The sequence below is a fragment of the Schistocerca serialis genome, chromosome 3 (assembly GCF_023864345.2).
Source record: "Schistocerca serialis cubense isolate TAMUIC-IGC-003099 chromosome 3, iqSchSeri2.2, whole genome shotgun sequence".
NCBI classification, from domain to species: Eukaryota; Metazoa; Arthropoda; class Insecta; order Orthoptera; family Acrididae; genus Schistocerca; species Schistocerca serialis.
In genome coordinates this window covers 1072692347-1072705137 of record NC_064640.1, presented here as the reverse complement: position 1 = coordinate 1072705137, position 12791 = coordinate 1072692347, and the positions used below count along the sequence as shown (strand labels likewise).

At 40.1% G+C, this 12791-nt stretch overlaps 1 protein-coding gene across 3 annotated transcripts in view; it reads right to left on the bottom strand.

Annotated features, from left to right (window-relative positions):
- Positions 1 to 265: 265 nt before the first annotated feature.
- The window catches only part of LOC126471504 (uncharacterized), a 136611-nt gene continuing 124085 nt past the window's right edge, over positions 266 to 12791 (bottom strand). For 2 of the 3 annotated variants that reach the window (XM_050099722.1, XM_050099721.1), the window contains exon 7: positions 266 to 867. In XM_050099722.1, the coding sequence (XP_049955679.1) occupies positions 630 to 867 (238 nt within the window). In that variant the 3' untranslated portion in view covers positions 266 to 629. Of the gene's footprint in view, positions 868 to 1896; positions 2031 to 12791 lie in introns of all 3 variants that reach the window. The other variant, XM_050099723.1, reaches the window with a different exon arrangement.

The window sequence follows — 12791 nt, the reverse complement described above, 5'->3', positions numbered from 1 at the left end:
CTTTAGATGCACTACTTTAAAATCTTTGATCCAACCAATTTCACTTTACCACTTACTTATCTTCATACCCGACAGTGACTTATCAGCCAAAAACTGGTTTGTGTAACAAGTAATAAATGCTGTACAGTATTACACTAGTGATGTGTGGTTCATTCGTAAAAGAGTCTGTCGTGTATTTTAATCACAAAGTGGTTCCTCCAAATGAAATTTAATATTTAAAAATGGTATCTAGCAGTATCCTGATAAATATAATTAACACTTAAAATAACAAGGTAGCAGTCCTCATTTATTATTGTTTCACAGGTTTATAAAAACAAAGAAGTTTTTAAATTCGACTTACTGCAAAAAAACATTGTCAGTGCTATTTATGAATTGCTACCTGATCTGTGTAGCCATTTTATCATTTAAAAAATTTGTTTCATTGTGAATCCATTGTTGTTACAACAAGAATCAAACATTATTGCAGATTATTACAGCAGGTATTCAAACAACATTACTGTTTCTTCTACACATTTCTAAAATTATTTGTTATATTCCTTCAAAACAGTTTCCGCTTATGTTGACAAGTACTGAGAATTGTACTTTCCTATAAATTTCACATCATTTTTATACATACAGATATAGTGCTCTCAACCTCTCTCACTGTCACTGCCGCCGACGCTACTATCACTGTCGCCGTCTTCGTCACTCTCCGAACGGTCGTCCACCGCTTCGTCTGCTTCGCCGGGCCCTACATCCTCGAGTGCCTCGAAGTAGAAAGGCTGTAGCTCAGCGTGGACCGTGCCGCGGATTACGAGATTGGGCATCTGCTCGGTCAGCCCGTCTGTGGCTCTGGGGTCACCTCGGCACCCTTCGACACTCAGCTCCCTGTGACAGGAACGGGAGCACTGCTGTTACTGTGACAAACTGAGATCCTTCTGCACTGTGAATGTTTGTACAACAGTATTAAGTATATCTCCACTTCTTAAAACCTCATCAAGTTTTGACACTGCCTTTTTACCAAGCAGCAAGCGTCTCCACAATATCGAGAGATGCTCGCTGCTTGATAAAAAGTAAGACCTTGACGAGGTTTTAAGGTGTAGAGATATAATTTTAGCAACAAAGATCCATATTGTAAGGGCTACAGTCTTTCCAGTTGTTATATACAGATGTGAGACCTGGACCATTACAAATGTGGAACGAATGGTGAAGAATAAACTGCTTTGAGTTGTGATGTTGGAGGAAACTCCTTAGAGCCCCGTGGACTTCAAAGAGAATGAATAGGTTAACATTAGAGCAAATAAAACCAGAGCACTCCCTGGAAGGTCTGATGCTAAAACAAAACCTGACCTACTTTGGAGACATCATGAGAAGATATGTTTCACTGCAAAAAACTCTAATGGTGAGGAAAGGCACTAGAAGAAGAGGACGTCAGAAGGTGAAATGAATCAATCGCATCACAGAAGTAATCTGCTCCAACCTGGAAAGCCTACAGGAGAAAGTGCAGGACAAAATAAATTGGCATGCTTTGGTTCATGTGATCACAGAGAATTGGTGAAAATTCATATTTACTCAGAGAAAAAAAATCTTTAGGTAAGTGAAAAAGGAGGTGTGGCAGGAGCGACCGTGCACGGAGAGGGGGAGGGGGGGGGGGGTGCCAGCATGGTGGGATGGATAGGGACAGTGGTGGCGTAGGAGAGAAATTGGGGAAATTGATGGCATGGTGGGGGGGGGGGGGGGGGGGTAGAGAGGTGCGGCCGCAATGATTTGCAAAGATATAAAGCTACTGGAATTTGTTGTTCTTAATTTCACAATCCTTGGATTGTATAAATAACATGGGGAAAGTACTCAATTCTATGAATTTTGGAGAACATTCTCAAGTTCACACAAATAAAACAAAGTGAGTATGTACTTCACCTGAGTGTGTTCTCAGCTTGAGTAAATGAGTGGGTAACCTTGCTCAACATGAAGAACATTCTCCGATTTCATACGAATAAACACAGCGAAGTTTCTCACGAGCAGAGAAAATTCTCCCCTTTTTGATATGAGCTCTGTAACATAAATCAGGCTGATTAAATTCTGCAGACATTAAGTCTTACCAAGTTTTTTTAGTAAATTTAATAAATCTATGTTGCTCAGATGGAAAAAGAAAGATATACGTAACCCGAAGACATATTGAGTAGAGTAACTGTGTAAGTTTATATGGGTTTAACAGTAAAAACATTATTAGGGTGGTGAACTTATTTCCCAAATATCATGAAGAAAAAATGAAAACATTTTTGTGCTATTTACGAGACCCAAGTTTTCCCGAGTGGTGTATGGTAAGACCAGGTACAAACCAGACAAATATGTCACTGACCTTTTCAGATGTTCATCATATTTTCGCACAGCACAGATGTTCCATTTTGCTATGCTAGAAATAAGTAGGCAAATCATAAAAATTAAAAACAGGTTTATTACAAACCTAGTGAACTGTTTCTCATAACAAAACCACAAGATGACCACTTAAGTACTTGACGTGCCAACAGAATATTAAGTGCCATTTAATCAAGATTACCACGTGTCAGAACACACTCGTTTTACAATCCGGAGTAGACGATAATGTGACGTATTGTTAAAATTTCATTCGCATAATGCGTTCACCTAACATCAATAAAAAAAAGTTCCCTGCATGTCGAAAATTTGTCAAGATTATCAGAAAATGTATTTTCATAAACCATCCGTAATCTTCTTAATAATCTGTTGCCGCACAAAAAAGTGAAAACAAAATAAAATTTTATGCAACTCTTCCCAAACACAGTGATGCTACAGTTCCTTATTCGTACACTGAATAGTTTGCATATTTCAGCAAGCTGAACGAAATGCAAGATAAAGAGTACGTTCTGTGCCCGGTGCAGACAACACAACACGGAGAACAGATTCGAGCAGGTGGTGAGATAGTGAGAATGAACTCCCTCATCAGAAAATATGCTCTGAATATTTTGTTCATACGATATAAAGAACTTCCTCAGAGCACGTTCTTTCACTCAGAAAATCTTCTCCAAAGAATGTTCTCTTTTTTATCCATACGACCTCTTTAGTGTTTGCACCCTTATTCACTTCCTACAAAGCCAACAACTTCTCGTCTCCACTCCAGAATCACCTGTTCTAAGCATCCTCAAGACTTTCTTCCTCTCCTCCATTACAGATAACTCAGTAGGCTTCAGTCCACACTGTCATCGACAGCCCGATTGCACCACACGGGCCACACCTCCAAAAGACTATCGGAATTGGTCCTTCACACTGTGTACGGTAAGAAGATTGGTGATGAGGAATGTGGAACAGGTAAAACGAAGCAGATGCCATCCCCAGAGCCCAACACTGACTTCTCGGTGGTTTTGTCCGGGCCAGGCAAGTCGCAGGAGGGACCATCAGAGGAAGAAATACTTGAAGGAACTGCAAAAGAAATCAGCAGAACTACAGCATCGGCACACTTCAGGGAAGCAATGACATAAGAGTTTTAAGACTGTACATATAACGCCGTATCAATGTAAGCTGGCTTCAGCTACTAATTCAGATGTTAAAGGCATCAGTGCGAAGGATATTCTTGTATTACTAAATAAGTCATTTAGTGGAGCTCCAAACAGGGATTTCACAGACAATGTGAATGCAGGATTTCAAGTAGTCCAATCAGATGACAAACCATTGCTACTTCACAATATAAGTTTAAAATTATGGCAAAAGCTACAGCAAAATTAACTGTCCGGGATAATTATAACTAGAATCGAGTGAATATAATCGGGGAAGAAAATTATACAGATAAGTGCAGCATAGGCTATTATGCTTGTAGGCCTGTCAGGCCAGACAACACACAGGGAAAGCAATTGCATCATCGGTTAATCGGATAAATGAAGTTTAAAAATCATTCAGAGAGGCCGTCACCAGTGACACGGGCAGCACAACCGTGAGGTGCATCGAGACTGGTGCGGATACTGGGACAGGATCGCTCCGTGCAGGGCCTGGCGAGTGATAGGATTCGGGCAGCTGTACGAAGGCACGCCGATTAAATTAGGTTAGGCACCACAGCAGAAGAGGTGTTGAGAGAGGAAAGTGCCCTACTCTCCGTGAAAGAAAAAGGATCTATTCCTGAGAGTGAAGGAAGTCTAAACTCTAAGTAACAGAGGGAAGATGATGACACTGAGTGCAGATGGGTCACATGGCTAGAGACTGTGGAAAGTCAAAGAGGAACACGAGGGTAGACGGTGAAGGCAGAAGAAGCAAAAGGCTCTCAGAAATATTGTTACCACTGTGACAAACCAGGTCACACAAATGCAGACTTAAAAAGATAACCATTTGTGAAAAATGTGAAAGGCTAGACCCCAATTCAATGAGAAATTAGGGGCTGTGCCCACAAGTGAAATGGAAAACTAAGAGTGTGTTACACGAGGAATACACATCTTACTGTGACAAAATGCCCAAATGTTAAGAGTCACAGATTTTGAAGCAAGAAACAAAATTGCAGTGGAATATTGCTACAAATTAGGAAGTCAGTTACAGTTATCAATAGATATCAGGGCACATATGAAGTCGGTTTGATAAGTCATTTAAAATAAGCGAGAAAAATGTTTGTTTCGTAAATAACTCAACTTATTTCTCAACATATTCTGCTTGGAAGGATATAAACTTGGTCCAGGGATCCACCAACTTTTTCATCCCACTGCAAAATACTTGTTGATTGCAACTATCACTTCCTCATTTGATGAAAATTTCTTCCCAGCAAGCCAAAGTGTCAAGTAAGGGAACAAGGTGAAGTCACTTGGGATTAAGTATGGTGAATAGGGTGGATGAGGAACCAATTCAAAGTCCAATTCATGCATTTTCACCATTGTTATCGCTGATGGGTGGGATGGTGCACTATCCTGGTGAAAGGACCTTTTTTGTGGTTAAACTTGGGTCTTTTCTCCACCAACACAAGTTTCAGATGATGCAACAATGAAGCATAAACAGGTCCAGCTATGACTGTGCCTTTTTCCAAGTAATCCTTGGGAATCCCAAGAAACAGTGACCATCACCTCACCATCTGACAAAATGGTCTTTGCATTCTTCAGTGGACTGTTACCAGCCTTTTGTCAACCGTTTTGTCTGCCATTTCGACTCTGGTGTGTAATGATGGATCCAGCTTTCATCAATAATCGCAAATCAGGAAAAGTAGATGGCAAAAAGGATCTATGAATACGACGGTAAGCTCCACATGACAGACATAAGATGAAAAAGTGTAAATCACAGAATGGTGAAGGAAAAGTTAAAAATGCAAATTGAAGGCAAGTTGTGAGACGACATGTTATAAGTTACCTATAAGGCAAACTAGTGGGGCATCAGAAAGTGATGTGAAAGTAGCTCATAACAAAGAAAAACATAAGAACGTGTGTAGAAACAGGGTTGAATCCCAGTAATGAAAAAAAAAAGAAAAGATTATTCCCAAACAAGAAGAAATGCCAAGTGTGCATACAGCCAAATTTATGGTACTATTAGAGCAAGGGAAATATATTTTCAGTGTACTAATTACAAGTGAGGCCAAGTGGAATCTGAGTACAGTGAAAGTTTTAGGTGAACTGATAAGACAAAGTGACACCAACATGAGCCACACAGGAAGCAATTAACGGCATGAGCACAAAAGGAAATCTCACTGCACAAGTTAGAGAAATGATCTGAATGGTCAGTTGGATAAAGAAGACTGATATGAATTGTATGGCATATGGTGAGGTATTTTATCTAAAAGGTGACAATTTGGCATTCACATAAATGGTAAGGCATGCATTCCCTATATTGCCAAAACAACAAAGGAAAGGTACATCCCTACAGAATACTGGAAGCACAAAAGGTGGTATTACAGGAGCAAATTGAGAAAATGGTTAATGGGGATGTAATTGTTCAGAGAACCTGAAAAGTACCCACGGACACCTGTGGGATAGGGAAATATAGAATGAAATCTCAGTGGGGGAAACTTTCCCCATCCCCAACATAAGTGAGATACTGGACAAACTGGGGAAAGCCAAGTATTTCTCCACTATTTTAATAGATTCGGCAGATAGAGGAAAACACAGCATTCACTGCAAATTATCAGCACTAAGAGTCCAAAAGGATGCCAATGGGGCAAAGAATGCATCAAGTATATTTCAAAGACTAGTGAATGTTGCTTTGACAAGATTGCATGGGACAAAGTGTTTCAATGTACTTGGATGACATAACTTGCTAAGGTAGTTCAGTAAAGGAATGTGATGAGAAGTTGCAGGAAAATATTGGATGGTTTAAGGGCACCTAGGTTAAAGTTACACCAGATTGTGTGAATTTCTGAGAAAGAGGTAATATTCTTAGGACACAAAATAACAAAGAAAGATGTGGAGCCAGGTGAGCATAATGTGAAGAGGTGGAGAACAGTTCTGAAATCCATTACAGGATTTAAAGGATATTTAGGGGTGGCTGAATATTAATACTGTGAATCCATTGTATAATCGCTGAACTGGGATCTCTGCCACAAGCAGCATTTGAGGAACTGAGAGATTAGTAAATCCTCCCATACTGAGCTACCTTGATTTCAAGAAACCATAACACTGGTGCTACAGATACCAGCGCAGAACTGTTCGGAGCAGTTCTGTCACGAAGGGAGATAGATTCAGATTTGCCAGTCAACTGTGCCCCACGGTTGTTGGATAAAGCTGAAACTAAGGTAGAGTGCTTAGCAATTGTATGGCCACAAAACAGTGCAGACCACACATTTAGGAAGATTTTACCATACTAACAGATCACGAGCCACTGACACGGACTTTTGGTGTCGAAGGTCTGTTGCCGAGATTACTGAAATGGTGGTTGGAACTAGAGGAATATTTTTTTTACACTGTGTATAAACCCAGAAATCTTAATGCAAATGCTGATACATCAGTGGTAGCCAGTGGTATCTGAAGCTGGGTGTTGCACCAAAGTTTCAATGTTACATTTTTATACGAGATGGTTACAAGGAAGAAAATTCTTTTATCGGTGCCTCGCTTCCCGACATTTGTTACGATTTAAACATCCTGACAATTCGTGTGTATGAATGCCAGAAAATTCAATTTTTTAAATCCAAGTTATGATCCTAAAAAAAGTGAGAAATATATCTGACAGAAAAATATCTGTAGCAAAGAGCATGCTATGATTTATCAACTATCTAGAAAAACTATTGAATGAGCTACATTCCTAGTAGAACTGAAACACACTCATCATTTAACGAACTTGTCTTACTTGTATTGAAACTTTGCCATTCCATTTTTCACTGACAAACTCTTCAGTCACACACCAATTGCAGTCTGTAATCTGCATCGTGAGACCTCTTTCGGCAGAAAGCATCGCCGAGGCCGTCAACCTTTCCTCACTCGGAGTTATGTAAGAATAATTTTATTATTTTCAAAGTTGAAAAGCAGCCTTTCGGTTCGACCAATGTCAAGGGAATTGTGAGAATTACCTTCAACAGTTTAGACTACTTAGTGAACATCTTCCCTGGGCTGTTAGTTGTCAGACTCAACTAGACTAACTGCACCAGATAATGATCTACATTCTTGTGCTAGGTAGATAAAAGATAGTTAACAATATAGTTTCAGCTTATCCAAAAATGATGACAATGAACACATTTCCTTTAAGGTATCTTCAGGATATCTTAAAAACATACAAGGGGAACTTAACATGAAAAAACAATGAAGCAGCTACAAGATGATGTGAAAAAATACAATGATCTATAACATCAATCACGTTGCACAGCACCTTTGCCTTTCTTTTCTACTCACATCAGGCTATTCCAACTTCATTCTCTTCACTGATAAATCAGTAGATTCATTAGTAATCAACAGATTCAATGCCACTGGTGATACCAATTACTTCTCAAATCTCGATAACATTTATTTTAAATGTCGAAATGATCTTATGGGCCAGCACGCATTGATTCTCCGTACCGTAACTGACCAAACAGAACTCTGACAAATGGCATAACTTAACTAGAAAATTCCAACCAATAACTGAAACGGGTACCGTGTGGCCCCCGCTACATAAGTTCTGAGAGTGCTCGCATTGGACAAATGAAACATGTAAAATAAATAAAAAATTACATGCAACTTGTGCCGGCTCTACAATTTTAATTTATAACAGTTGCTGTTCCCCTGCAGGCAAATGTCTGTGCTCACTGATAATTTAAGATATGATTGAAACGAACATTTTTATGGCGAAGAGCCTGGCAAATTGTAGTTTCACTTCTTATAGAATCACCTTCCAGTATGTGATTTATACATTGTTGGAGTAATGAACTGCATTTACGAATTGAGATCGAAAAATCCACTGGACAAGATCGAGGGAAATGCTTTCTCACTAAGTCACCGAGGATAGTGGTCCACTGCGCACTCTATGAAAAGAATGGACATATTCTCTGAAAACTCTAAATAAATAAATAAATCATACTGCAATTGATTGATACCGCTTTGCTCATTATAAGATTAACTTCATCAGCATAGCAATGTACACATTCTGCATTAGGACAATTTTTACACAACAGTTTGTACCCCACCCGAGGAAACAGCCATAACAGATGCCTCATCACAGGTCTGTGCAAGTAATTTTTGGTGAGTCTTTTTGCCTATTCAATTCTTCTAGCAAAGTCGCAGCGAACATCTGTGCACCGTGTTCACAAGGAGATAGGAAACTCTAGAACCTCTGGGTCTCAATACGTAACAGTATACAACAGCCATCTGAAATATGTTTGATCTGTTTGTTTTATCTGCTATAACAGCTAAAAATTATGATTCCTTATTTGCTTTGAAATTTCTTCTTGGTATACATCCAACATAATTTGGAAAAGTTCACTTTGAATAGTTTTGAAGGTTCCTTTGAAAACAGTTGCCTTACCCAAATTATCTTTCAATGCTGCATTCAATCCAGAAGTAAAGTTAGTCAGGGTTTGATAACAATTCAGTTTTATCATGATCCCTTAAGGCCAATTCGAAGGAACCACAGAAATATATTTAGCCCAGATCTATTACACCCAACTTCTTCTACTATGCAAACTGACGGTGGAGGGAGGCGAAATAAACATACGGGGATGGTACTAAGATATCAGTCGTATCAGGACTTTGTGCAAAATAAGTTGTGACGAGGGATAATGTGCACGCAACTGGGACTCAAACCTGGGATCTCCCGCTTACTAGGTAGTCGCATTAACCACTGTGTGACCCGGACAGACCGTTTATCACAAATGCACAGACTATCTCAGCTGACCTGCACTCCCACCTAGTACCTATCCACAGCCCCCAGCCGTGTCGTCCACACTCACTACATTTAGATTCCTGCTGGAGATTGAATGTAAATGTGCATCTGCACTGAAGGTTGTGATTTCAGTGCCCATCATGGCAGATCGGTTATACAAATGTGTGACGTCTGTTCTTTCGGACACGTCATTCTCGGCAATTTTCCTTCTCGATGCACTACTCGGTTGTTCAGCTATTTTGTATTTGAGCAGCTGAAGATTCGTGCTTTTACACTTTGGTACTCAGATGGTTTACGTCTGTAACCCTCACTTTTGTCCACAAGGGTTCAACATCATACAGGCATGGGAAGCAAAATAATGCATTTTTAAATTCACAGCCACACAACCAATCACTATTTTTACAAATATTCATTTTAAACGCTGTCCTAAACTGTCAATTTCCAGTATTAATATTTTGCACGGTGTTTAAAACTGGTTACACTTTGCAAACTAGGAACTGTGTGACGAGCTAGTTCTCACTGTACAGAACGTATTATATGCAACAGTGCACAGAAAAATGCAGTATCGAGAAACCGATAGACTCGATCACCTCGAAACGCCACAACGTATACACACGAGGTTCTCGGAGATAATATTTCTAAATGTGATAAATAAAAACATTAGGACTTCAGTAACAGCTACAATTGCAATATTCCAGCCATTTTTCCAAATGCCACTACATTAAATCTGCGCTCAATTTACAACTGAAAAACTATAAACTCCAGTTATGCTGATGAGAAAAAAATTTCTCCGAATTTCTACCTTCAAAACTAATTTGTCAAAAAACAAAACTATCACAACCGATGTTAAAAGATCGGTACTCTCAACTTTGTGGATGGTGGAATGGCACACTCTAGTGGCCTCGATGACAAATGAATGAGAGAAAGCTGGCAGACACGTCGTCCATAGAGTGGTGCCTTCTGACGGGACATTAGGAACTGTCTCGAGTCAGGGAATTTGCGTGCCGACTGCGTTACTCTCCGACGTCACTGGCACATGAGCCACCTGTTGCCACGGACGGGCGTCGACTCGACTCGTACCCGCTCCGAGTACGGTGGTGTGCACTGTCTGCACAGAGTTGGAGTAAGAGAGAAAACTCCGAGTTTGCTTCGAGCCTTGCAGCATTTTCACGTCTGTTATCGAGGTGACAAGATGTCAGGTAACCGAAGACTGTATGTTGTAACATCTATTACAGCACATATTAGGCTTCCTAAACCAAATAATTATAAGAAAAGTGGACATGTGACGTGTAAAATTACTGGGAGCTGGGCAACATTGCAACAATAACATGCGTCCTCATTGTGATGCATTGAGCCGAATGTGGTCAGACGATGTAGAGGGCACGAAAGAACGAGACACAGAGTGGTTAGGGAAAATTAAGAACGTGTGAAGAAAATGAACTAGACACAGAGGAAAAGGTCGAACTAGTGTTAGGCAGTCATCAGAGGATGCACAGAAACTTAGGCCAAATAGAAAACTATAATTAGTGGAAAGACATGAAAAGAGGAACACATTAGGAACTATTACAAATCTCAAAGAAATAAGTTCACACAGAGAAGAGGGTACATAAGTTATTAAGGATCCAGAAAACTGTGACGACAGCATTTCACTGACAAACGGGGTGCTCTAGAGAACTCGTAGGACACTGGTGGAATATTTATGACACTTCGTTAGAGAGGACCACTGTACTTGGAATATATGGGAACAGTATACTGTTTCTGTATTTAATATGCCTCACAGTAGCAAAGTATCAACGAAAGTAATCAGTTTTTGAAACAAACAAGTAACTGGATAGAAAAAAAATTTATTTATCATGTGGTGGCAGGAGAACACACATGAAAAAGGTATTACAGTTTGCAAGCTTTTGGAGCCACATGCTCCTTCTCCTAACAGAAGGGTCGAAGGGGGAGGGAGAGCAGTGAAGGATCCTTCTCCTAGCAGAAGGGTCGAAGGGGAAGGGAGAGCGGTGAAGGAGGAGGACTGGTAAGGTTTAGGAAAAGGAGTAGAGTTTGGAGGAGTCACGCAGAACCTCTGGTCGGAGGAAGACTTACCGGACAGGAGGAGACGGAAAGACTGACCGTTATAGACTGTAGTGGACAAGATTCAAAAATCTGAGAGCTTAAACACGGTAGATACAGTAATACGAGAAACAGAGAATACTGCTGTAACATCGTGCACGAGCTAATAAATGCGGAAAGCTAAGTGCACTGTATGTGGTACAGGTGGGATGGGGATTGCAAAAAATAGAAGGTTAGAAAATGAAAGATGTGGAAAACTAATCTATCCAATTACTTATATTTTCACAGTAGCAATGGCTATACATTGTTGGCATAAATTTATGGGAGACAAGTACACATTCCAGGAGTCATAAAGACAGAGGAATGAACTGTTATGCATATCAGCCAACTAGAATGCTGCAAGCAGCACATCCAGTAGCACGAGAAAGGATAAAAGAAATGAAGGAAACCAGTAAAGCTCACACAAAGAGTTGGAGAATCGAAGAATATTTAGGATGCTTCTTTTGTTTGATGAGACCGTAAGAAGGTGTCATTCTAAGAAGCTAGCTGCACAATTCCGTGGACCGTACAAAGTGATTGCAGATGACCTATCCGATGTGACAATTAAGATGTACAGAACTACGCAATGGAAGTACATGCGAAATCCCAAAATTAAACTTTTTCTGTGGTGTGTCCCAATGTCAAGTGTTCAGACTATTTTGTTCTGCTGAAGCTACCATAGCAGGGGTAGCTTATCTGGATATGTTACCAGAACGGCTCTTTCATCAGTTAAAAGGTGACCCCGAAAACTTTACTCGGCAACAACATCGGGCCCCTATCCGTCGGCACGTTTTTGTACGAGCACAGTCGAACATCGAAGCCTTTGACCGCTGGACTGGTGCTAATAACTGATATGACGAGGACACTGTTCTGCTGGCCTCGACCCCTGTGATTTTTTTCCTTTGGGCTTTGTAAAAGATCTTGTCTGCTTTGTGCCACTATCTAATGATCTGCCAGAGTTGAGACACAGAACTGAAGGGGCTGTTGTTGCTTCCATTGCTCTGGACTTATTACCCAAAGTGTGGGAAGAATTGTATTTTAGGTCGAACTGAATATTTGTATAAAAAACTGTTATAATATACCACTGAAACGGGAAATTCCTTTGCAGACAGACTGTACTTTAACACGAACTTTATTATCTACATTGAGGACAGGAACTGATTAACATCAGCTACGTTGTGGGCAACACGTGCAGAGCAGTTGTGTAATGTTATTCAATACTATAACTGCAGTGACAGGATGCAGCGCACACACACTGAACATCACTTGCTTCATGACTCAAAGCACTATGGAGATGCATCAGGACCACTATTTCAATGAGCTTCTGGATTTAAATTCTTTACGACAGGGTGTACATGCGGACAATTTGGGGGGGGGATAAATAAATAAATAAATAAATAAGAAAAAACCACGCAGATTTTCCCCTGTTAAAAATACACTTTTTCTGGGTGAAA